At 43.6% G+C, this 22315-nt stretch overlaps 1 protein-coding gene across 1 annotated transcript; it reads right to left on the minus strand.

Moving 5' to 3' along the window:
- Positions 1-21198: 21198 nt before the first annotated feature.
- Positions 21199-21984, minus strand: LOC149302791 (protein phosphatase 1 regulatory subunit 3A-like). The gene has a single exon (XM_089481986.1). It carries the CDS (start codon positions 21982-21984, stop codon positions 21199-21201), a length of 786 nt encoding a protein of 261 aa, XP_089338112.1.
- Between the last annotated feature and the right edge of the window lie 331 nt (positions 21985-22315).

The following is a 22315-nucleotide window of genomic DNA, read 5'->3' on the forward strand; positions in this document are numbered from 1 at the left end:
CATCTTCCAGCCACCATATAAAGTTTAATCTAAACGATAGCCGAATGTCCCATATAAAGTTCTTATCCCCCTGTAGATGCAGAGACATTTAGTGGAATGCCCTTTCTGCATTTGCCCTCTTTCCCTTCCCTCTGCACATTAGCTTATAGTGTAATACATCTCTTACTTGTTACTGCACACACGTCCAGAGGCTTACACAGAGGTTCCAGTGGGTCTTAAGAAACCGCTTGAGTGTAGAGGGTTTTTCCACTGATTTTTAAGCAAAAAAAACCAAACAGACTACAGAGCTGGCCCTCTGGGAATGTATTTGATATTCTATTACAGGGTTACTCCACTATATAGTTGGGTATTTTGGAGCACCCTGGCCTATTACTACTACCACAAAGAAATTGCACCCATACAAAAGATTTGGTCTCCCTACCAAATATAGAATGAACCATAAGTGCTCAATTATTTTATTTTACTTACAAATGGTGGTATTAGTTAGGAAATCTAGGAAATGAGAGCCCTCATACAAGCACCAGTAAACACAATTCACATAAAAATGGTCCTGCCAGATCCACCCACTTGGCCAATGATTGCAATAAATATTATGATAAAAATCACTCTAGACATGTTAAGGACAACTTATTGGGTTTTGTATGTGTCACATATCCAGCAAACCCAGCCAGGCAAAGTTTGATTTTTGACATCAAAACAGTTACTTAGGTGGCAAGCAAGAAATTGTATGTTGCATCCACTCCCCTGCTCTACTTTTTGTAGTCAGTTGGCTAGAGGGAGAGAAGCCTTCTCTGCTGGATTTTGAATGTCTGGGTCCAATTATATCTGGAGTAACTGATTGGTCTACATTCTTTGAATTATGAAAGTAAATTGAATGTGGATAACATCTCACAAAAGATAGTAGAAGTGAACTTCTACTCTTTATAACATATATGTAATTTGTTGATACCTCCTTGTCTTGGTTTATATAATTAATTAGTTCTGCTCAGCAGGAACAATAAGACACTCAGCACTACATGTCCAACCAGCAGAGGCATAAATAGAGGCCATGGGTCCTTAGTGCGAAAAATTGCCCCGGGCCCCCCAACTTCAACAGCTGGTCTGTGCTATCATTGCCCCCACACAACTGGTCGGTGACTTTTTTGCCCCTTGCCCCCCTTCCAACATACAACATATGTAAACACACTTACACAAATTACACTTACTTATACTCTTACTTATACATACTCCATCTCACTCCACTTATACACCACACATCCATGCTCACACACACACAGAAGTACACATGCATGCTCACACACACATCCATATTTACCGTATTTGCTCAAATATAAGACAAGGTTTTTTTCAGAGCAAATGCTCTGAAAAATAACCATCATCTTATATTCAAGGTCATTTTCTAATCAGACCTCAAATAGAGGTCTGACTACAAGACTAAGATCCAGATCCCCCGCAGCACTGCAAGGGAGCCGGATCTTCCTCTCTGGTAGCCGGTGGACGTATGTGCGATGCGCGAAGACAACCCCCACTGCTGCCGGCACTTCTTCTGAGGCTGTCACATCACCTTCCGGTCCTCATTCATAGAAGCCCCAGCGGAAGTCCCGACAGCAGCAGGGGAGGTTGCATCGCCCAGACTCACTAGCTGCCCCACTAGACACCAAGGAATCTGAAGCACGGGGGGCAAGCCTAGGGAAGCACTGGTAAGTCAGGGGGGTAAGAGTGGCATATGGGGGGTTATAAGGGCTTTCTGGAGGCAGAGTTGCATATGGTGGGTTAAAAGGAATATCAGGGAGGTAGAGTTGCATATAGGGGGTCGAAAGGAATATCAGGGAGGCAGAGTGGCATATAGGGGGTTAAAAGTAATATCTTAGGGAGGCAGATTGGCATATAGGGGGCTAAAAGGAATATCAGGGAGGCAGTGGCAAATAAGGGGTATATAAGGCATAACTAGTGGGCAGAGTGGCAAGTATGGGATCAAGAGGCGTATCAGGGAGGCAGAGTGGCATATAGGGGGTTATAAGGCATCTCTGGGGGGCAAATGTGCTTAACTGGGGGCAGGATGGCAAAGAGATAAAAACAAAATGCATTTTTCTCAATCATAGTTTTAATTAAATATGAAAAAATAGTTTACATGTGAATTAATATTTACTAATAAACCTTTTTTCTTATAGGGTAGTCTTATATTCATCCTATCCCAAATTAATATTCAAATTTTGAGGGGTCATCTTATAATCGAGCAAATACGGTGTATCTATCTATCTATCTGTCAGGAACCAATTTTTCGCTGCCTGAACCATGGCTTTTTTATACCTGTGGTGTTTACATCTGCGACCACTAGTGGCCTCCCTCCGCCCTCTGGAGCACTCAGAACTCAGGTGTGCCTTGTTACCTGGGTTGAGCCCTAGTCTACATCCAGCTGGGCCTTGTTACCTGGAGTACTCTGCCTTTATGAACCTGCCCTGCCTTTCAGTCAGGGCCTTTGTATTGAAGTCTATGGACCTTCCTGCTGTGGTTCTGCACCTGTACGGTTCCTGGTTCCCTGCTATTGTGTCCTGATCAAGTGGACTCCCTGCTATTGTGTCCTTCCAAGTGGACTCCCTGCTATTGTGTCCTTCCACGTGGACTCCCTGCTATTGTGTCCTTCCACGGGGACTCCCTGCTATTGTGTCCTTCCAAGTGGACTCCCTGCTATTGTGTCCTTCCAAGTGGACTCCCTGCTATTGTGGACTCCCTGCTATTGTGTCCTTCCAAGTGGACTCCCGTCTATTGTGTCCTTCCAAGTGGGCTGTGTGCCTTTCCGTGCCCTTCCAAGCGGGCTCCCTGTCAAAAGACTTATTACCGGTATTTATTTTGCCATACGTCCAGTTTCTTGCTTTGACTGTATTACCCTTATTTGCTGGTCCTGTTATACATAAAATACACTACATTACCTGGAATTCTGCTTGTGGTGTCTTTGTTTGCATAATCATGCACCGTGGGTTACATACTGAACCCCAAGTATCCCCTGCACATGGGCTCCTACCCGACCTGATCACCCGAGTCCTGACACTATCTATCTATCTATCTATATCCCACTGACATTTCTAAACTATTTTGAACCGGCAGGGGGAGACAGGAACATATTCGGGACACATGACCCCATGTTGAAACTGAGGCTGCTCGCACACAAGCAGCCAGAAGGAAAGCTGCAGGAGCGGTGAAAGGTAAGCAGGGGCAGGAGGTGGGATTTATGAATATGTGTTCACAAAGTTTGCTGCTTCAGTGTGTGATATTTTTGTCAGATGTTTTGTTCCCTGAGCCACTTAGTCATCACTTTTACTGTATGGCAAGGTGTTCCATCGTGCTAGAAAAGGCATTGTTCTTGGATGGTTGAGAGAAGTTGCTCTTGAAGGATATGTTTGTACCATTCTTTATTCATGTCTGTATTCTTATGCAAAATTGTGAGTGAGCCCACACATGAATGGTTATGGTAGCGCTCACCTGGTCTTCTCTGGATAAGCTTTTTGCCGGATGTCCCAAACAATCAGAAAGGGAATTCATAAGAGAAAATGACTTTACCCCAGTCATCAGCAGTCCAACCCCTGTACCTTTTGCAGAATATCAGTCTGTCCCTGAGGTTTTTCCTTGAGAGAAGTGGCTTCTTTTCTGCCCTTCTTGACACCAGGCCATCCTCCAAAAGTCTTTGTATCAGTGTGCGTGCAGATGCACTCACACCAGCCTGCTGCCATTCCTGAGCAAGCTCAGCACTGGTGGCCCCCTATCCCACAGCTGAATCAACTTTAGGAGACAGTTCTGGCCCTTGCTGGACTTTCTTGGGCGCCCTGACACATTCTTCACAACAATTGAACCTCTGTCCTTGAAGATCCGATAAATGGTTGATTTAGGTGCAATCCTACTAGCCGCAATATCCTTGCCCGTGAAGCCCTTTTCTGTGCAAAGCAATTATGACAGCATGTGTTTCCTTGCAGGTAAACATGATTAACAAAGGAAGAACAATGATGTCGAGCACCACTGGCGCAACTACCACTGCAACCCTTTTTTCCTGTCTCCTCATACTGGTTCAAAATAGTTTAGAAAGGGCTCTTCCGACCTGGACCGCACTGATCCAGGTCGGAGGGGCCTTTCTAACCTATTTTGAACCGGCACAGAGAGACAGGAGTGTATCGGGGGTCACGTGATCTGCGGTAAAACTGAGGCTGCCTGCATGATGCGCGCGAGCAGCCACGGGTAAAGCTGCAGGAGTGGTGAGAGGTAAGCGGGGCAGGAGGGAGGGAGGTGGGATGTATGTATATGTATTTATGTGTGTGCATATATCTATATCTATATATATATATGTGTGTGTGTGTAAGCATGGATGTGTACTTTTGTGTGTGAACATGGATGTGTAATTGTGTTAGTGTGTGTGTGAGCATGGATGTGTACTTGTGTGTGGGGGTGAGCATGGATGTGTACGTGTGTGTATGTGAGCATTTATATGTAAATGGGGTGAAATGGAGTGTGTGAGTATGAATAAGTGTGTGTAATTTGTGTGTTTACATATGTTTTATATCGGAAGGAGGGGGGCAAGGGGCAAAAAAGGCTGTTGTTAAAGTTGGGAGGCCCGGTGGTTTCTAGTCATGCCCCTGTGAAGCACCACCCTCCTTTTAAAGCGTCCAGTCTGTTATTCCAACTCAATCAGCATAACAGAGTGATCTCCAGCCTTGTCCATGTCAATACTCTCACCTGTGCTAACGAGAGAATCACTCTCTCTGGTGCTTTTGGGGCAGGGCTAAAATGCAGTGGAAATGTTTTTTGGGGATTAAGTTCATTTTCATGGCAAAGAGGGACTTTGCAATTGATTGAAATTCATTTGATCACTCTTCATAACATTCTGGAGTATACTCCATCATCTAAATTGAGGCAGCAGACTTTGTGAAAATTAATATTTGTGTCATTCTCAAAACTTTTGGCCACGTATATATATGTATATATATATATATATATATATATATATATGTATATATATATATGTATATATATATATATATATATATATGTGCGTTAGACATGCATTTTTAACTACATAATATGTAGTTATCTCTTTGAAGTAAAGGCTTGAAATTTGATTTCCAAAATAACAGATGAACTGGCAATTAGTTTTCATTCTTTAATATTAGACTCTGCTGCTGATATATATATATAAATATTAGGCCCTGCTGACAATATACATAAATATTAGATCCTGCTGCCAACACATTTTATATTGAAAAAATTGGACCCTATGCAGGCATTTAATTGGGCCCCGCTCCATGCTTCCTAGCATGCAATCAGTTCCCCCGCTCCCATACCAAAGCAAATATTTGCAACACTAACTGCAGATTAGGGGAAGACTGTGAGAGTCAGTGCAGTCTTCCCTCCTTCTGACCCTACCGTGACATTGAGAGGTCCTCTCCCCCGTAATCATCCTGTGCAGCACCCAAATTACACACATAGGACTTGCCATCTTTGTTCCCAAACTGCCCAGCATTAGTCAACTTTGTCCCCAAACAGCCCGTCCTATGCCATCTTTGTCCCATAAACACTCTTCCTGTGCCATCTTGGTCCCAAACGCTTGAGTGTGTTGACTTTCTACAAATCAATTACACGTATATGATACATACAAATACTTTTACAGTCACTCACTAATTCACTCTTTCATTCACATAATTCATTCACACAATCATTAATTTTCTCACTCATTCACACAAATCATTTACACATATTCATTAATGCATTCTCACAAATTAATTCACATAATTCACCCACACATTAATTCATTTATTTTCTCACTCATTCTCACTCTTTATTTATTTCAATACTCTTACTACCCCATTCCTAACTATCTACCCCCTTTCCCTCCCTTCTCACTATCTACCCCCTCTCTTTCCCTTCTCACTATCTACCCCCTCTCCCTCCCTTCTCACTATCTACCCCCTCTCCCCCTCTTCTCACTATCAATCCACCTCTACCTCCCTTCTCATTATCTACCCCCTCTTTCCTTCCCTTCTCACTATCTACCCCCCTCTCCCTCCCCTCTAACTATCTACCCCCCTTTGTAGTTGACTTACCTTGTAGAGGTCCTGCAGTGGGAGCGCGAGGCCTCTGCCTCACTGTTCTGCCACGGTGTGCGCTGCTTCACTGCTGAGCACCGAAAAGTTACGCCATACTCTAGCACTCAGCACCGGCACCGAGCTAGAGGCCTTGCAGAGGAGAGTGAGGGGCGCCCCTCTCTCCCCTCCATGTAAAAAATAAACTTGTGTGTGTGTGTGTGTGAGCATGGATGTGTAATTGTGTAAGTGGGGTGAGATGGAGTGTGTGAGTATGACTAAGTGTGTGTAATTTGTGTAAGTGTGTTTAAATATGTTGTATGTTGGAAGGGAGGGCAAAGGGCAAGGATGGCACAGCCTAGCTGTTGAAGTTGGGGGGCCCAGGGCAATATTTCACACCAGGGCCCCCGTGGCTTCTAGTTTCACCCCTGGGAGGGGACCTGAATTTTAGTTTGCATTTCTTTGGGTTTCTTCACTCTCACTTACTTTTTTTTACATACTGTCACTCACACATATATAGTACTGAGCAAAAGGTTTCGGCAGGTGTGAAAAAATGCTGTAGAATTCTTTAAAAAATGAAAAATTTTAATAGTTTTTTTAACAACATGCAAAATGAGTGAACAGAACAAAAATTTAAATCAAATCAATATTTGGTGTGACCACCCTTGGCTTTCAAAATAGTATCAGTTCTTCTAGGTAAACTTCCACAAAGTGAGATTGCTGAAGAAAATTTTCACCTTTTTTTACACCTTGGCATGACTAAGCACAACAAGACACAAGGCTGTTATACTGCATCAGCAAGGTCTCTCCCAGGCAGAAGTTTCCAGATGTTCTGCTGAAGCTCTTTTAACCCCTTCGGGACCGGGACGCCATGGTTACATGGTAGCTGCAGACCGGGGCATACCAGGTACGTCAACACAAAAAAATGCCCCCATGTTGCCACAATCGTGGTGATCGGGAGCGATTTTGTTGGCTCAAAATGCAATCACCGGCAATTGCGTTTTCAGCTGCCACAGGCAGCCTCAAGGAAGGGGGTTGTTTGTTGATTGGGTCACCAGGCAGACCAGCAATTGCAACAAGTGCTTTGATCACTCCTACAGGAGTGATCAAAGAGGCTCCTCTCTGAGGCAGCTTCAGGAACAGGGAGAAAGGGTTCTTCGGTCTCCACATGAGTGTGGAGACCAGCCCCCCACCCCCTCCCTTGCTTCCCAATTGCTAAATTAAGAGCAATCGTGGAGTGTTAACCCCTTCAATGCCGTGATTGTTTATGACCCCGACACAGCATTGCAGGGGTTAATATTAGTCCCCGCAAGTTTGTGGGGACTAAATATCAGTCAATGCTGTGATTCAATGGAGCATCAGCATTGAAAGAGTTATGTATTTATTTTTAATTTAAAAAAATAACAGCACTGAGGGTGCTTCCAGGTCAAATGCTGTGAGTTTAGTAACTGCTGCAGAATTAATCAAAGTGGGCATATGATGATCAGATCACTCCTGGCCAGTCACTGATTATTGATTGGTCTACCTGATCAATGTCAGCTGCCTAAACTTGTCACTTACAAGTAATCTGATAAACATACCTGGGAACTCTCTGGGTTTGACCCGGAGATTGCTGGGTGAGCGCTGCTCCTCCGGTTCTCTGGGTCAAGACCCGAATTCTCCGGGTCGCGGGAGCAGGGTCTTGACACGCCCATTTTTTATGTTAAATGTGGGTGTTTCCCGCTGCCGCCTGCTGATGTCAGTGTGCAGTCCTGGCCGCGTCCTGTAAGGGAATGCTCCGAGTAGCCGGAGCCGAGAAGTTCACAGGTATGCTATTTTAAAAATTGAAATGCGCACGTTCCACTTTCTGAGAAACAGAAACTTATCTATGCATGTGGGGTATCGCTGTACTCGGGTGGGGGGGGGGGTGTTACTGAACACAAATCAAGACCTATTTTGTTTTTTTACACAAAAATAATGTCAGGATCCACTCTCTGCTGCCTGAACCATGGCTGAATTATACTTCAGGCTAATACTTCAGTTACCACTAGTGGCCACCCTCCTCCCTCTGGAGTGAGCTGAACCTGATTATCAGGTACAGCTGCGCCTCATGAACTGAGTGAAGCCTGCCTTTATAAGACCTGCCCTGCCCATCAGTCAGGGCCTTGACATTGATGTTAAAGGACTGCCTTTGCTCTGAGCCGCTACCTGTACCTGAGCTTGCTCCTTTGCCTGAACCCGAACCTGAACCCGTGCCTGAGCCTGAACCCGTGCCTGAGCCTGAACCCGTGCCTGAGCCCGTTCCTGTACCCGTGCCTGAGCCGGTACTCGTGCATGATCCAGTACCCGAGCGTAAGTCCGTACCCGTGCATGAACCTGTACACGTGCCTGGCCCGGTAGTACTCCGTTCCCGTCCGCCCTGACAGTGGGCCTCCGTTCCCGTCCACCCTGCCAGTGGGCCTCCGTTCCCGTCCGCCCTGCCAGTGGGCCTCCGTTCCCGTCCGCCCTGCCAGTGGGCCTCCGTTCCCGTCCGCCCTGCCAGTGGGCCTCCGTTCCCGTCCGCCCTGCCAGTGGGCCTCCCCTGTACCTGTACCTGTGCCTGAACCTGCCTGTGGGCTTACCTGCCAGTGGGCCCGCACCTGAGCCTGTACCTGTGCCTGAACCTGCCTGTGGGCTTACCTGCCAGTGGGCCCGCACCCGAGCCTGTACTTGTGCCTGAACCTGCCTGTGGGCTTACCTGCCAGTGGGCCCGCACCCGAGCCTGTGCCTGCACCCGAACCTGTGCCTGCACCTGCACCTGCACCCGCACCCGAACCTGTGCCTGCACCTGCACCCGAACCTGTGCCTGCACCTGCACCCGAGCCGGTGCCTGCACCTGCACCCGAGCCGGTACCTGCCTCAGCTCCCGTCTCTCTGCCTCAACTCCCGAGCCGGTACCTGCCTCAGCTCCCGTCTCTCTGCCTCAGCTCCCGAGCCTGTACCTGCCTCAGCTCCTGTCTCTCGTCCTATCCAGTCCTGCTACTCTGTCTGTACCTATCTCAGTGTCACCATGCATAAAGGAGTACAGACAGAGTTCCCCATATCCCCTGCACATGGACTCCTACCCGACCTGCTCGCCCTGGTCCTGACAGAATGCCAAGGCCATACAAAGGAGTCCGCGGGGATGACTGCAGTTCTGGAGGTACTGGCGGAGTGTGTACTGCAGCTGTGCAAATCTGTGAGGTCTGTGATGGAAAGCGATCGCACTAAACAAAAGCCTATGACCAAGACCAAGGGCAAGAAAGCTCCACAGAAGAGCTGTAAGCGCGAGCCTCTCACCAAAGAAGAGAAACAAAAACGGCGAGAGGACAACTTGTGTTATTATTGCGGTGAGACCGGTCATAGGATAACATATTGTCCGTGGAAATCTGCTAAGCCACCTGCAACCCACACTGATCAACCCCGTGCCCAGGAACCTGTATATGACACCAGCAACCCGTCACAGCTGGAGCACACCCTGCCTCTTCCGCAGCCCGGTGAACCAGAGGTTTCTCATGTCACGGCACCAGGTGAACCTACACCTTCTGAAGCCATGTCAGAGGAACCCCAGACCATGTCTGACGACCCTGACTGGTCTGACATGGACGATGCTCATTCAGAGGATGACATGGCATACACACCCGAGCTCCAACATACCACGGGTGTTTGTGCGGTTGGTACTACCACTCCCATCACTCCTAGGAACCATAACAAAGAACCCCAGACCGCTAGACACTCCCTTGGGGCCCCCGGTAACGTCCTGGCATCCAACGGGACAATCGTGCACAGGAAAGACCTGAACCGCTACGAGCAACTGATGCGCGATAAGAGGTCTGGTACACCCTCCTACGTTATAGCCTCCACCCAGTCCAGTCCTGGTATTATCCAACGCCAGGTAGAGGGACTCTGTGTACAGGGGGAATTCCTAACCCCTGGCGAATGCAGAAGGCGGACAAGACAAGCGCTTCCCGGAACCATCGCATCTGCGCATCCAGCGGCCAAGGTCCATACCTCCCAGGCCAGCGCACCTAAGGCCATGTCATCAGAGTGTGTGGTGGCGTCTAATGGGACTGTCGTACGTCGGGGTGACCTGCACGATTTCGAAAACGCTCTACGTGCGAGAAGAGCTTTCAGCACCATCGGCTACTGCCACACCACTATCCTAGGAACGCCCGGAGGCCGCTCCTTGAGGGGGGGGTACTGTCAGGATCCACTCTCTGCTGCCTGAACCATGGCTGAATTATACTTCAGGCTAATACTTCAGTTACCACTAGTGGCCACCCTCCTCCCTCTGGAGTGAGCTGAACCTGATTATCAGGTACAGCTGCGCCTCATGAACTGAGTGAAGCCTGCCTTTATAAGACCTGCCCTGCCCATCAGTCAGGGCCTTGACATTGATGTTAAAGGACTGCCTTTGCTCTGAGCCGCTACCTGTACCTGAGCTTGCTCCTTTGCCTGAACCTGAACCCGTGCCCGTGCCCGTGCCTGAGCCTGAACCCGTGCCTGAGCCTGAACCTGTGCCTGAGCCCGTTCCTGTACCCGTGCCTGAGCCGGTACTCGTGCATGATCCAGTACCCGAGCGTAAGTCCGTACCCGTGCATTAACCTGTACACGTGCCTGGCCCGGTAGTACTCCGTTCCCGTCCGCCCTGACAGTGGGCCTCCGTTCCCGTCCGCCCTGCCAGTGGGCCTCCGTTCCCGTCCGCCCTGCCAGTGGGCCTCCGTTCCCGTCCGCCCTGCCAGTGGGCCTCCGTTCCCGTCCGCCCTGCCAGTGGGCCTCCGTTCCCGTCCGCCCTGCCAGTGGGCCTCCGTTCCCGTCCGCCCTGCCAGTGGGCCTCCCCTGTACCTGTACCTGTGCCTGAACCTGCCTGTGGGCTTACCTGCCAGTGGGCCCGCACCTGAGCCTGTACCTGTGCCTGAACCTGCCTGTGGGCTTACCTGCCAGTGGGCCCGCACCCGAGCCTGTACCTGTGCCTGAACCTGCCTGTGGGCTTACCTGCCAGTGGGCCCGCACCCGAGCCTGTGCCTGCACCTGCACCCGAGCCTGTGCCTGCACCTGCACCCGAGCCTGTGCCTGCACCTGCACCTGCACCCGAACCTGTGCCTGCACCTGCACCCGAACCTGTGCCTGCACCTGCACCCGAGCCGGTGCCTGCACCTGCACCCGAGCCGGTACCTGCCTCGGCTCCCGTCTCTCTGCCTCAACTCCCGAGCCTGCACCTGCCTCAGCTCCCGTCTCTCTGCCTCAACTACTGAGCCGGTACCTGCCTCAGCTCCCGTCTCTCTGCCTCAGCTCCCGAGCCTGTACCTGCCTCAGCTCCTGTCTCTCGTCCTATCCAGTCCTGCTACTCTGTCTGTACCTATCTCAGTGTCACCATGCATAAAGGAGTACAGACAGAGTTCCCCATATCCCCTGCACATGGACTCCTACCCGACCTGCTCGCCCTGGTCCTGACAAATAAACATGATGAAACTGCAAAGTGGATGTGAAAAATGTTTTCTTTTTTTGTTAGACTAAATTTGGAAGGCGCCGGTGTGGAATCAGCTGCATGGGACAGGCCAATATGCCCCTTACTAGATTCCCTGAGCTGTCTGGTTTTAGGAAATATATAGTTTTAGGGGGTTAAAATTAAATATGGGACGTCTACATGTCAAAATTCCATGTTTGAAAACTGAAATGGGCATGTTCCAAACCCGCAGTACCAAAGAGACGTACCCTACCCATGTATATGGGGTATTCCTGTACTCGGGGGTGTTTTTTAAATACAAATCACAAGTTGTTTCAGTAATTTTATGTACCCAGGAAAAAAATACTGTGTTCGGATAGAATAGGTTTGTTAAAAATGTTACTGCAATGTTTAGGACAGACTGGTACTAAAATGGTTAAAAGTATTAAAATGCCCCAAGTAAAATACTATGGGATGTCCTCTTTTAAAAAATATATACTTTTGTATATGGGGCAGTTTTTCTTTTTCTGGCTGCAATTGGGGCGCAAGTCCCAGGATACCACATTTTTTTTAAAACTTAACATAAATGAAAATACCATGCATATGAGGCATTTACCTAAATACACTTTTGGAGGGGTTTTTTTTCATTTGCACTGGTTATATTATTATTATATTTATAGGTGAAACTGTGAAAATATTTCCTTTTTTCCTAATTTCCCGAACATTTTTAGATATTTTTTATACTTAATGATGGTTTATATATATAATTATTATTATTTCAAAAGAAAGACCTACTTGTGCTGGAAAAAAACAATATATGATTTGTGTGGGTGCACTAACTGAGAAGAGAAAATTTACAGTTGAAGAAAGACATAGCAACAACACAAAAACTGCTCTGGTCTTTTACCGCAAACGTAGTAAAAAAAACCCGGTCCCAAAGGGGTTAAAGAAGCCCAAAGAAATGAGTGACGTTGAGGACGGTATGTCAGCCAAGGAAACATTTTAAAGAAATATATTCCTTATTTTCCTTCGCAATCGTAAGATGTACAGCAGTGCCATCAGCTCAGCATTGACAAAAAAAACAGTGGTACTCTGGTATGCCCATCTAATGTCCAGCCAATAACCTATACATCTGACCTGGAAACAAGGCCAGGTTACTCAACTATTCACAAAAACACAGGAACTGGGGTGCAGAAAAAATGTCAGCAGGTGCTTTGGACTGAGGAGTCAAAATTTGAATTTGGTTATAGCAGAAGGCAGTTTTTTTGCCAAAGGGCTGTAGAACGGTACAAGTATGAGTTTTTGCAGGCAACAGTTAAGCATAGTGGAGGTTTCCTGAAAGTTAAGGGCTAGATTTCTGCAAATGAGTTGGGGATTTGGTCAGAATGAATCGTCTCCTTAATGCTGAGCAGTTCTGGCAAATACTTATCCATCGTGTAATACCATCAGGGAGGCATCAGATTATTCTGTAACATGACAACGACCTCAAACATGCAACCAAAACATTAATAACTTCAGCGTGAAAAAGAACAAGGGCTTCTAGAAGCGATGGTATGGTCCCTGCAGAGGCCCTGATCCCAACATTATCAAGTCTATCTGAGATTACATGAAGAGAATGAAGGCTGCCTAACTCTACCTGCTGAGTTCCTTAAAAAACATGTGCAAATGTACCTAGTAGAAGTAGGGTGGTCACACTAAATATTGTTAATTCATTTTGCTTTTTGTTAAATTATAAAAATAAACTACATTTCATGCCTCCCTAAAACTTTTGCACAGTACTGTATGTATATATACGAGGGACGTTTGAAAAGTTTCCACACTTTTTATATATAAAATATATATATATCAGACTTGGGCACCAGCCAACTCTTCGTGTTCGTCTTTGTGTTCGTCTTCGTGGGGTAAAAAATCTTCGTATTCCACGAATATTCGCCCGTACCTGTGTTCGGGCGAATATTCGTGTACGTTCTTCATGTTCATTTTTTTTCTTCATTTTTTTGTAGAAGGGGTTAATAGGGGTTAATACGGTATGCACTACGCATCAGCTGTGCACCTGTACTTCATTGGTTGATGGCAGATGAGCCCCCTGCTGGTGACCAATAGAGTCGCTCGTACAGACTTGGCCGGGAGAGACCACCGCTCCAAGAGTTAAAAGAGTTATGCCACTCTGCCCCTAATATGCTCTATAACCCCTGATATGCTTTATGCCCCCTAGATATGCCACTCTGACCCTTCAGATATGCTTAATGCCCACCTGCCTCTGGAAGGTTATGTCACGCCAGTGCTCCACCATAGAAGCCCCGGCGGAAGTGCTGCTGGAGAGAAGGATCCAGGTCCCCTGCAGCGCTGCAGGGGATCTGGATCCAAACCCTGCTGCTTACCCGAAGCAGGGATAAATGAAGAATGATAAATGTCCTGGGCGACATGAACAGCGCATCCTTGCGCTAAACCCCGAATATAGGCCGCACTCCCACTTTAGAGCGCTAATTTAAATTTAATGGCCTACATTCAGGCCAATACGGTACTTATATAATTTATATATATCCCCCATATAAAAGCCTTGCCATCATGGGAACTGCTGGTCATGCTAGGTGGGGCTTAATGCAAAGTCCACTCATCATTGGAGCCTTGGCGTGTGACTGATAATTCACGCCAAGGCTCTGCCACATAGTGTAGTGAAGAAAGGGACTGTCATTTCATGTTGTGTGCAAAGAGAAGAGGGACTGCCAGATGATATTGTGCCAGGGAGGATGGGCTTCTTCACAGTATTGTAAGAATTAATTATGTTCTAGAAAGGAGGGAGGAAGGGATGTTTTAAGCAGAAAGGTGGGAGGAGAGAGTGAAAAGAGACAGAATAAGAGAGGGGGGAGAAAGAGGGAGAAAAGGGGATTGAGAGAGAGAGAGAGAGAGATAAACAAGTTCTCTTTTCTGTACCCTCTCACCTATACTGGGTAAAAATTAAAAGGAAACCTCTGACCTCCTCAAGTTCCTCAACTATCTTCAACAGGGCTGTGCACCTGCTTCACATTGCCCCCAACTTGGCCTTAATGATAAACATGTCAGTAGCTTGGAAAGTGGTTCCAAGAATATTTATATTATTTAAATGGTCTTCTTAAAATAAAAAATATATAATTTACTTCGGACGTCCACATTGTATTATCTACTTATCCACTTTACAGTATGAAGGAGGAAACATATTATAGAGTAGGGAAAAAATAATATTTATTATTTACTTGCTTAATTATCCAGGCATTTATTTATTTATTTTTAGTTTAACATATCAGGTCTGTGTTCCTGTCCTATGTTCCTCATCAATTTCTATGGATTTGTCTGTGCCCTAATCTTGTTTTTCCCCCTCCAGATCTTTCCTGTGTAATGTCTGAGGCAAGTCAGATTCAGCATGCTTCCCCAAGGAACATGACTCAGATAATGTCTCATGTTTAAGGGTGAAAGGTTATTGTGGACTCAAATTTCTTTGGTTTGGAAACTCAATATAACCCTGACTGAGATGAGTCAATGTCTCTAATGAGGTAGCACACTGAAAGACAGATCCTTTCTTTTTGCTCAGGCTTACAAAATATTCTATCCTTTGTAAGCATTTTTCAAAGGGCTAAACAAGTTACAATCAGAAACTAATGTCATTTTGTATTGATTAACAGGCATGAATTTAAATAAGAAACATGGTAAAGTTATGACATTTGAATATCTATGCAATATCATATAAGTATTAATTCCTTAATTATTATGACTTAAGGAAAGAAAGAGGTTTTTAACGGTTTCGATTCACTGACACCTGTATATTAGGAAGTGGCAATCAGAACAAGTTTCCGCTGCAAGAAGAGATTTGTTAGCCCTGTATAATGCACCTTTTGTAAATCTCACAGATGTAACTGTATATTTTGCCTTGTAAATGTCACATCTTGCAGAAGAACCTTGATGAAGTTGACATTTCATAATGTATATTGTAATCATTGACGTTTGACCTGGCTGCAACTCATCTGCAAATGCAGTGGTAAGTAAACAAACCTCTTGTAGAGCTACTTTGCTAATGTGCCACCATCTTATTGCTACTAGTCATTTGTCTCTAGAATGTACTATGTCACTTGATATTGTTGTTTTCAATTTTTTTAAATGAAGAAATGATGCCTACTGTATTGTCCACCTTGGATTTCGGTGCCGTAAAGCTGAACTCAAAGATGTAGAACATGTATTTTGTGTTTGATGTGTTTTTTCTTGCGTCAAAAACCATTATCTAGGAAGACAATAATTTTTTGGTTAAATGTTACCCTTTTCTGTAGATCTAATTTGCTAAAATGCTCCCTTAGGCAACACAAGGTTTCTCAGCCTCCATACTACTATTCACTATTGTATTCTAGTGTGGGTAAGATGCAAAGATTAATTAAATAGTGGGTTAATTGGACTTCACCCTCAGTTCTGGGATGTTTAAGCATTATGACATTGGATTGTGTCCCTTTCAGAGGAGATAAATCTGTCAATCCTTCTTTCAGTGTGTGAGCACTGATTGCGGGGGAAAGCTCTGGACTAATTCCCAATCAGGAAGCCGTTGTATTGCTTTTATTTTGTTATACATGTTTCCCCTCTGTTTTTTTTGCAAATAAGTTTTGTATATTTTTAGATTTTCACATTTACTGTTCAGCTAGATAAGTAAATGTTAGGGGTACTAGATTGTTTTTAGCTATTGCCAGATACAACAAGGCCTGCATTTTAGTTGAAGTGTGTAATGTGAGAGGTAAGGAAACACAGAAGTGTCAATAGTGTCTTGCACAATTTATATTCTGATTGGCTTCTTGCTAATTTATTTCAAGAATAGACAGCCTGGTTAGTGATCAGAAAATACACATTAAAAATGGTGGCATCTATCTACAGTAAAATATCTATACAAATACCAATCATTAATAACATTTATATATGTGAACTACTCTGTGTGATCTTTCATATAAGCTTAATTTATGTTGCAGCATTGCTGAATCTTTAGTTCTAAACACATTTGTATAATCATTTCATTGTTGAGGCAGAATGAGGCCATAGCCTACAGTGGATATACAAAGTCTGCACACCCCTGTTAAAATCCCAGGTTCTTGTGATGTTAAAGAATGAGACAAAGGTAAATCATGTCATAACTTTTTCCACCTTTAATGTGACCTATAACGTGAACAATTCAATTGCAAAACAAGCTGAAATCTTTGAGGGGGAAAGAACTCACAATAACCTGGTTGCATAAGTGTGCACACCCTCTTATAACTGGGGCTGTGTTCAGAATTAGATATACCATGGAGCACAGTGAAGACAGTCTTCATCAAGTGGAGACAATATGGCACAACAGAGACATTACCAAGAAATGGATGTCCCTCCAAAATTGATGAAAAGACGTGAAGAAAACTGGTCAGGGAGGCTTACAAGAGGCCTACTGCAATGTTAAAGGAACTGCAGGAATTTCTGGCAAGTACTGGCTTTCAGCATGACAACGACCCAAAGCACACATCCAAATCCACAAAAGCATGGCTTCACCAGAAGAGGATTAACGTTTTGGAATGGCCCAGCCAGAGCCCAGACCTGAATCCAATTGAACATCTGTGGGGTGATCTAAAGAGGGCTGTGCACAGGAGATGTCTTCGCAATCTGACAGTTTTGGAGACCTTTTGCAAAGAAGAGTGGGCATATATTGCCACGTCAAGATGTGCCACGCTAATGGACTCCTACCCAAAAAGACTGATTGCTGTAATAAAATCAAAAGGTACTTCACCAAAATATTAGTTTAAGGGTGTGCACACTTATGCAACCAGGTTATTGTGAGTTTTTTTTATTTTATTTCTTTGTCTCATTCTTTAAAATCACAAGAACCTGGCATTTTAACAGTGGTGTGTAGACTTTTTATATCCACTGTAAATGCTACTTCAGATGATCATGGGTCGCCAGCTGACACCAAGGAATAGAGAGGAAGCATCCATTGTAAAATGTATCAAAATGTATACGAGTCCATAGACCACAAAATCAAAACAAGGGGTACATAGACAGGCACAGAATGGAAACACAGGCTAGACACTTACCGCGTTTCGCACAAGTAAGTGCTTAATCATTGAGGCTGCTTATGATTAACCCCTTAACGTCCATTTCTGGGTCAGGCACGTCATGCAAAACGGTCACTTAACGACCTATGACGTGCCTGACGCGTCATCAGACTTAAACAAGCTTAGAAAGTGATCAACGATCACTTTCTAAGCTTAAACGGTGTTGCTGTAATGCCTCGATGTTGAGGCATTCAGCAACACTGAGATCGGCATGATGGGCCATGTCTGGCCCCTCCCCGGGGCGTCAACATCCGCCATACATTGTATGGCAGCGGACGCCCGTTTTAAAAGCGTTTAGGAGGCAATCAACGATCACCTCCTAAACTTCAATGGAGGCATCCAGTGACACCAAATACTTACCCCAGGGTGGGCTGTGACCGCTCCGGAGAGCGGTCACAGCCGCAGCTGCACGCAGTCTTCGCCATCCGCAAGATGGCGGCGGCCTGGAAAAAAAAAATAAAGTTGAAAAAGTTCGCTAGATGGTCTCCAGACCCTCTAGAGAACTCTGGCTCCACTTGCAGGTTGAATACAGGTACTGAATTCAACCATACAAGTCAATGGAGCCCAGCTTTCTAATCACTATGTGATTAGTAAAACATTTTTTAAAAAAAAGGAAACAAAGAAAAAGCTTAAAAAAAACATGGTAACATTTAAAAAGTATTATGCTTTAGAGGAACTATCCAGTTCCAGCAAAATGTAAAAAAAAAAGTCCAAAAAGAGTAAAATAAAAAAATAAAGTTTATTATTATGAGCAAGTGCTAAAATTAGCGCTGTATCTTCCCAAAAATCCTGACGTGGAAAAATTTAAATAAAAGCATTTCAAATACCCAAGGGGTGTCTAATTTAAAAAAATGAATGGTTTGATGGGGTAAATTGGAGTGGCCGGGCTCAAAGATAGGGCATAGGCACAGACTGACCGAAATGGGGGGGAAAAAAGTGCACTTCCAAAATGTGGCATTTTAACCCCAAACACCAGACAAACCCATACATGTGGGGTATGACTTAACTCGGGAGATGTTCCTGAACACATATTAGGGTGTTGTTTGATAGTGACGTATACCTGGAGCTATACATTTATACCCAAAGTACAATTTGTGTGAAAAAAAAAATACTACCACAAAGTGTGGCAAAGGCTGGTGGTAGAATCTGATGCATGGAAAGGGTTAAATACTACCATTTTAAGTACCTTGGGGTGTCTAGTTTTCAAAAATATATGGTTTTATGAGGTAAATTGTAGTGGCCAGGCTCAAAGATAGGGCATAGGCACAGACTGACCAAAATAGGGGGGAAAAAAGCGCACTTCCCAAATGTGGCCTTTTAACCCCAAACAGCAGTCAAACCCATGCATGGGTGGTATCACTGTACTCGAGAGATGTTGTTGAACACATATTAGGGTGTTGTTTGATAGTGACGTATACCTGGAGCTATAAATGTATACCCAAATTACAATTTGTGTAAAAAAAAATACCAAAAAAATACTAACACAAAGTGTGGCAAAGGCTGGTGGTAGAATCTCATGCATGGAAAGGGTTAAAATACTAGCATTTGAAATACCTTGGGGTGTCTAGTTTTCAAAAATATATGATTTGATGGGGTAAATTGCATTGGCCGGCTTCAAATATACCCGAAATGGCACATGGGGGGAAGAATTACCAGATTTGGAAAAAATGGTTTTGAAAAAGCAAAACGCTACTTATACTTAATGCTCCATAACGTGCAGAAAAAAGCAAAAAAACATAAAAACATTGGGTATTTCTAAACTCAGGACCAATAGTAGAATATATTTAGTAGGTTTTTTCATTAGCTTTTTTGGATGAGTAAAAGATTTTTCGGATAAAAGTCAGAAAATGTGGGGTTTTTTTACATTTTTCATCATATTTTAGTATTTTTTTATGGGAAATTAGATAATATGATTAAAACAATGGTATCTGAAGAAAGCCCTTCTTGTCCTGAAAAAACAACATATAATTTGTGTGAGTTCACTAAATGAGTGAAGAGAAAATTACATCTAAACTCGAACACCGCAAAAGTGTTAAAACAGCCTCGGTCCCAATGGTACAAAAGGTAAAACACAGCCTGGTCCTTAAGGGGTTAAGCACTTCCTTATTTGTTTGGGATGTGTTAATGTATCACTGTAAATAATGCCCTTAAAGTTTTTGTAAATTAAATACATTCTTATTCTAATTTAATAACTGAATTCCATAAATAGTTATGAACATGTAATAAAGTTAGACAAAATGTTACTGCCCTTAGCAGCTCCTCTAACCACACTTTGAAATTTTGAAAGGAGGTATGCTCTAATTATACAGTCTTGACCCATCACATTTTCATTGTAATACTGTTATAGCCAAATTCTCTGTTTTTAATATTTTGGCCTCAGCTATGAGTCAGTATATTCAGTCTCTGGGCAAAGGAGTAGGGTTAAGGTTACCTATTCCCTGCCCAGATAATACCAACTCCTGCTCATGTTCCAACCAATACCTGCACACCCAGGTCTTCGGAGTCTAACTGAGGTTGGCCGTGCTCCTGTATGTGGCTAGTCCTTCCCCTTAATCAAGAGCACACACTTTTCCTGTTTCAGGAAATGAGCAGGCGAAAGAAATCTCTGGCCCAAAAAATGTGTATGATTTGATTATTTTGACTTCAGTGATGGGCTTGCCAGTTGGTGTTTACATGATTTATTTATTGAAAATTTAGATAATCCAAAATCTTATATGAGGTGTGGATCAAGAAGAGAGTCACTTTCAGGATGTAAAACAGTTATATGTAATTTACTTATATATGATTTATAGAATAAAAAAACATAGGCTCACTCTATAGTCATCCATTATCTACTGTACCAACTACAACTGCATCTAGCTCTGGTCTATGACATACTTCATGCAGTTGTGAGTATTACTCCTTACTATTTTATGCCTGAAAAAAATAAAGCTCATACTTTATACTCTGAAGAAAAGCTCCTGTTCCGTTTTGTTTTTTTTTTTGCAGGAGATATGAAGGTTTCTGAATGGTGATGCCCCACAGAGTATATTATGTGTATGTTACAGCATTGGGAAGGGTGCTGTTTGTCCTAATTTTCTACATCTAGATCCTCCCTAGGTGTATGCATGGTGCTCTTGAGAAAATAAATTATACTGTTTTAAAACATATTTTTTGCAATAAGCATTTCTTATTGCAGCTCCTATCATCATCAGCTGCAAGGTGTAGTCTGATTGCCATACCCTACTTTAAAATAAGATTTTAATGCAGTATCTTATTCAAATTGGTGTGGCAATTATGTGCTGCAAAATCTTTTCAGTCATTTGTGATGCAAATCTTAGACTTGAGAATTTTTCAAATTCCAATTTAATATTTCAATGTAACGATATGCTATATAGTAGTAATTCTGCAAATAAGATTGAGCATTTAAAAATGAAAACAAGACTTGCACAGTGTATAATTGCAATTATTTTCATATTAATAAAGTGGGGGGCTGGACAATAAAATATATTTTAACTGTCCATTCTTTTTGTTTCGGCAATATTGTGTAAGTTATTTCAAATAAACTTTTTCTTTTTTTTCAAGCAATAATGTTCCCCCTGTTACTGTGTACATATCTGTCTTACCTTAATGAAGGTTTTAAGCAACTTTTCTTGTATTTGTCTGCAAAATCTTCAGCCACTTTATTAGTTTCCACAATCTGTTCTTTCTTGTGACATATCAAGATATAGTTTTGTCCATCATTATTATCCCAAAATGTGCCAACTGGTGTTTCAAAACATATACAGAATTCGACTTTGGCTCCATCATTCTGATAAGGTGCCACTAATGAAATATTGAAGAAGAATTGATCAGTGTCACCATTACAAGAGTCTGGAACATATTCTGCTAGCAGATCATAATAGCTTTGCCAGTTGTCAAGCGACATACGTACATATACTTGTTTCTCATAAGACATATTAAGAACTCGTATAATTCCTTTCATGCATGTTGTCTTTGGAAGGAAATCCACTAATTCTAGCAGTACTTTTTTTGAGAACAGTTTTTCCATAATTCCATCACTTGAAGGTAATACAAAACTGGGGGTAAGAAAGAATTCCTCTATTGGTGTACTTTCTATCTCAAATGTATGGTTTTGTGATATAGTCGGTACTTCCCAAGTATCAAATTCTTTGACAGAAACAAGATCAAAACCGAATGCATCTGCAAAAGACACTTTTCTAGCCACTGAAGTTGGAGGTTCCAATTCTCCCTCATCTGAAGACACAGAGCTGCGTCGTCTTGGAAGTGGAGAAAATCGAGGTTTGATTGCAGACTTCACATCCTCATCATCTGCACAAGAATCCCCTGTGGTTGGGGCTTCTAATAATTGAAGTTTACTTAAATTATTTTCTTCCGAATTCTCCATTGTGTGTTCAGATGTATACAGGAGAGGAGAAGGACAGCTACTGGCAGCTGACATTTGAGACACTGTGATTTAGGATAAGGATTCATGTTACAGTTGACATTGCAAAGAGGAGTCAGGCCTATTAATAAGTGTGGTGGCTTGTAAACTATGTTGGCCTTTCCACTAAATATTTTAAATCTGATACCCTTAGGAGACACTAGCTTAAAAATCAAATTGGGGATTTTTTTATAATAGTAAAAATAATAGTTTTTTGAAATAATCTTGCATCACCTAACAAATGCATATGATTGTGTAGTTTAGATATTATACACTAGTTTATAAAGAGACTATT

Source organism: Sceloporus occidentalis, unplaced genomic scaffold (genome assembly GCF_023333645.1).
Source record: "Sceloporus occidentalis isolate IW3139 unplaced genomic scaffold, rSceOcc1.0.p SCAF_17, whole genome shotgun sequence".
NCBI classification, from domain to species: domain Eukaryota; kingdom Metazoa; phylum Chordata; class Lepidosauria; order Squamata; family Phrynosomatidae; genus Sceloporus; species Sceloporus occidentalis.

Bases quoted from the DNA above. Each gene is read 5' to 3' on its own strand.
- LOC149302791 (XM_089481986.1), bottom strand. From the start codon at position 21,984: ATGGAGAATTCGGAAGAAAATAATTTAAGTAAACTTCAATTATTAGAA.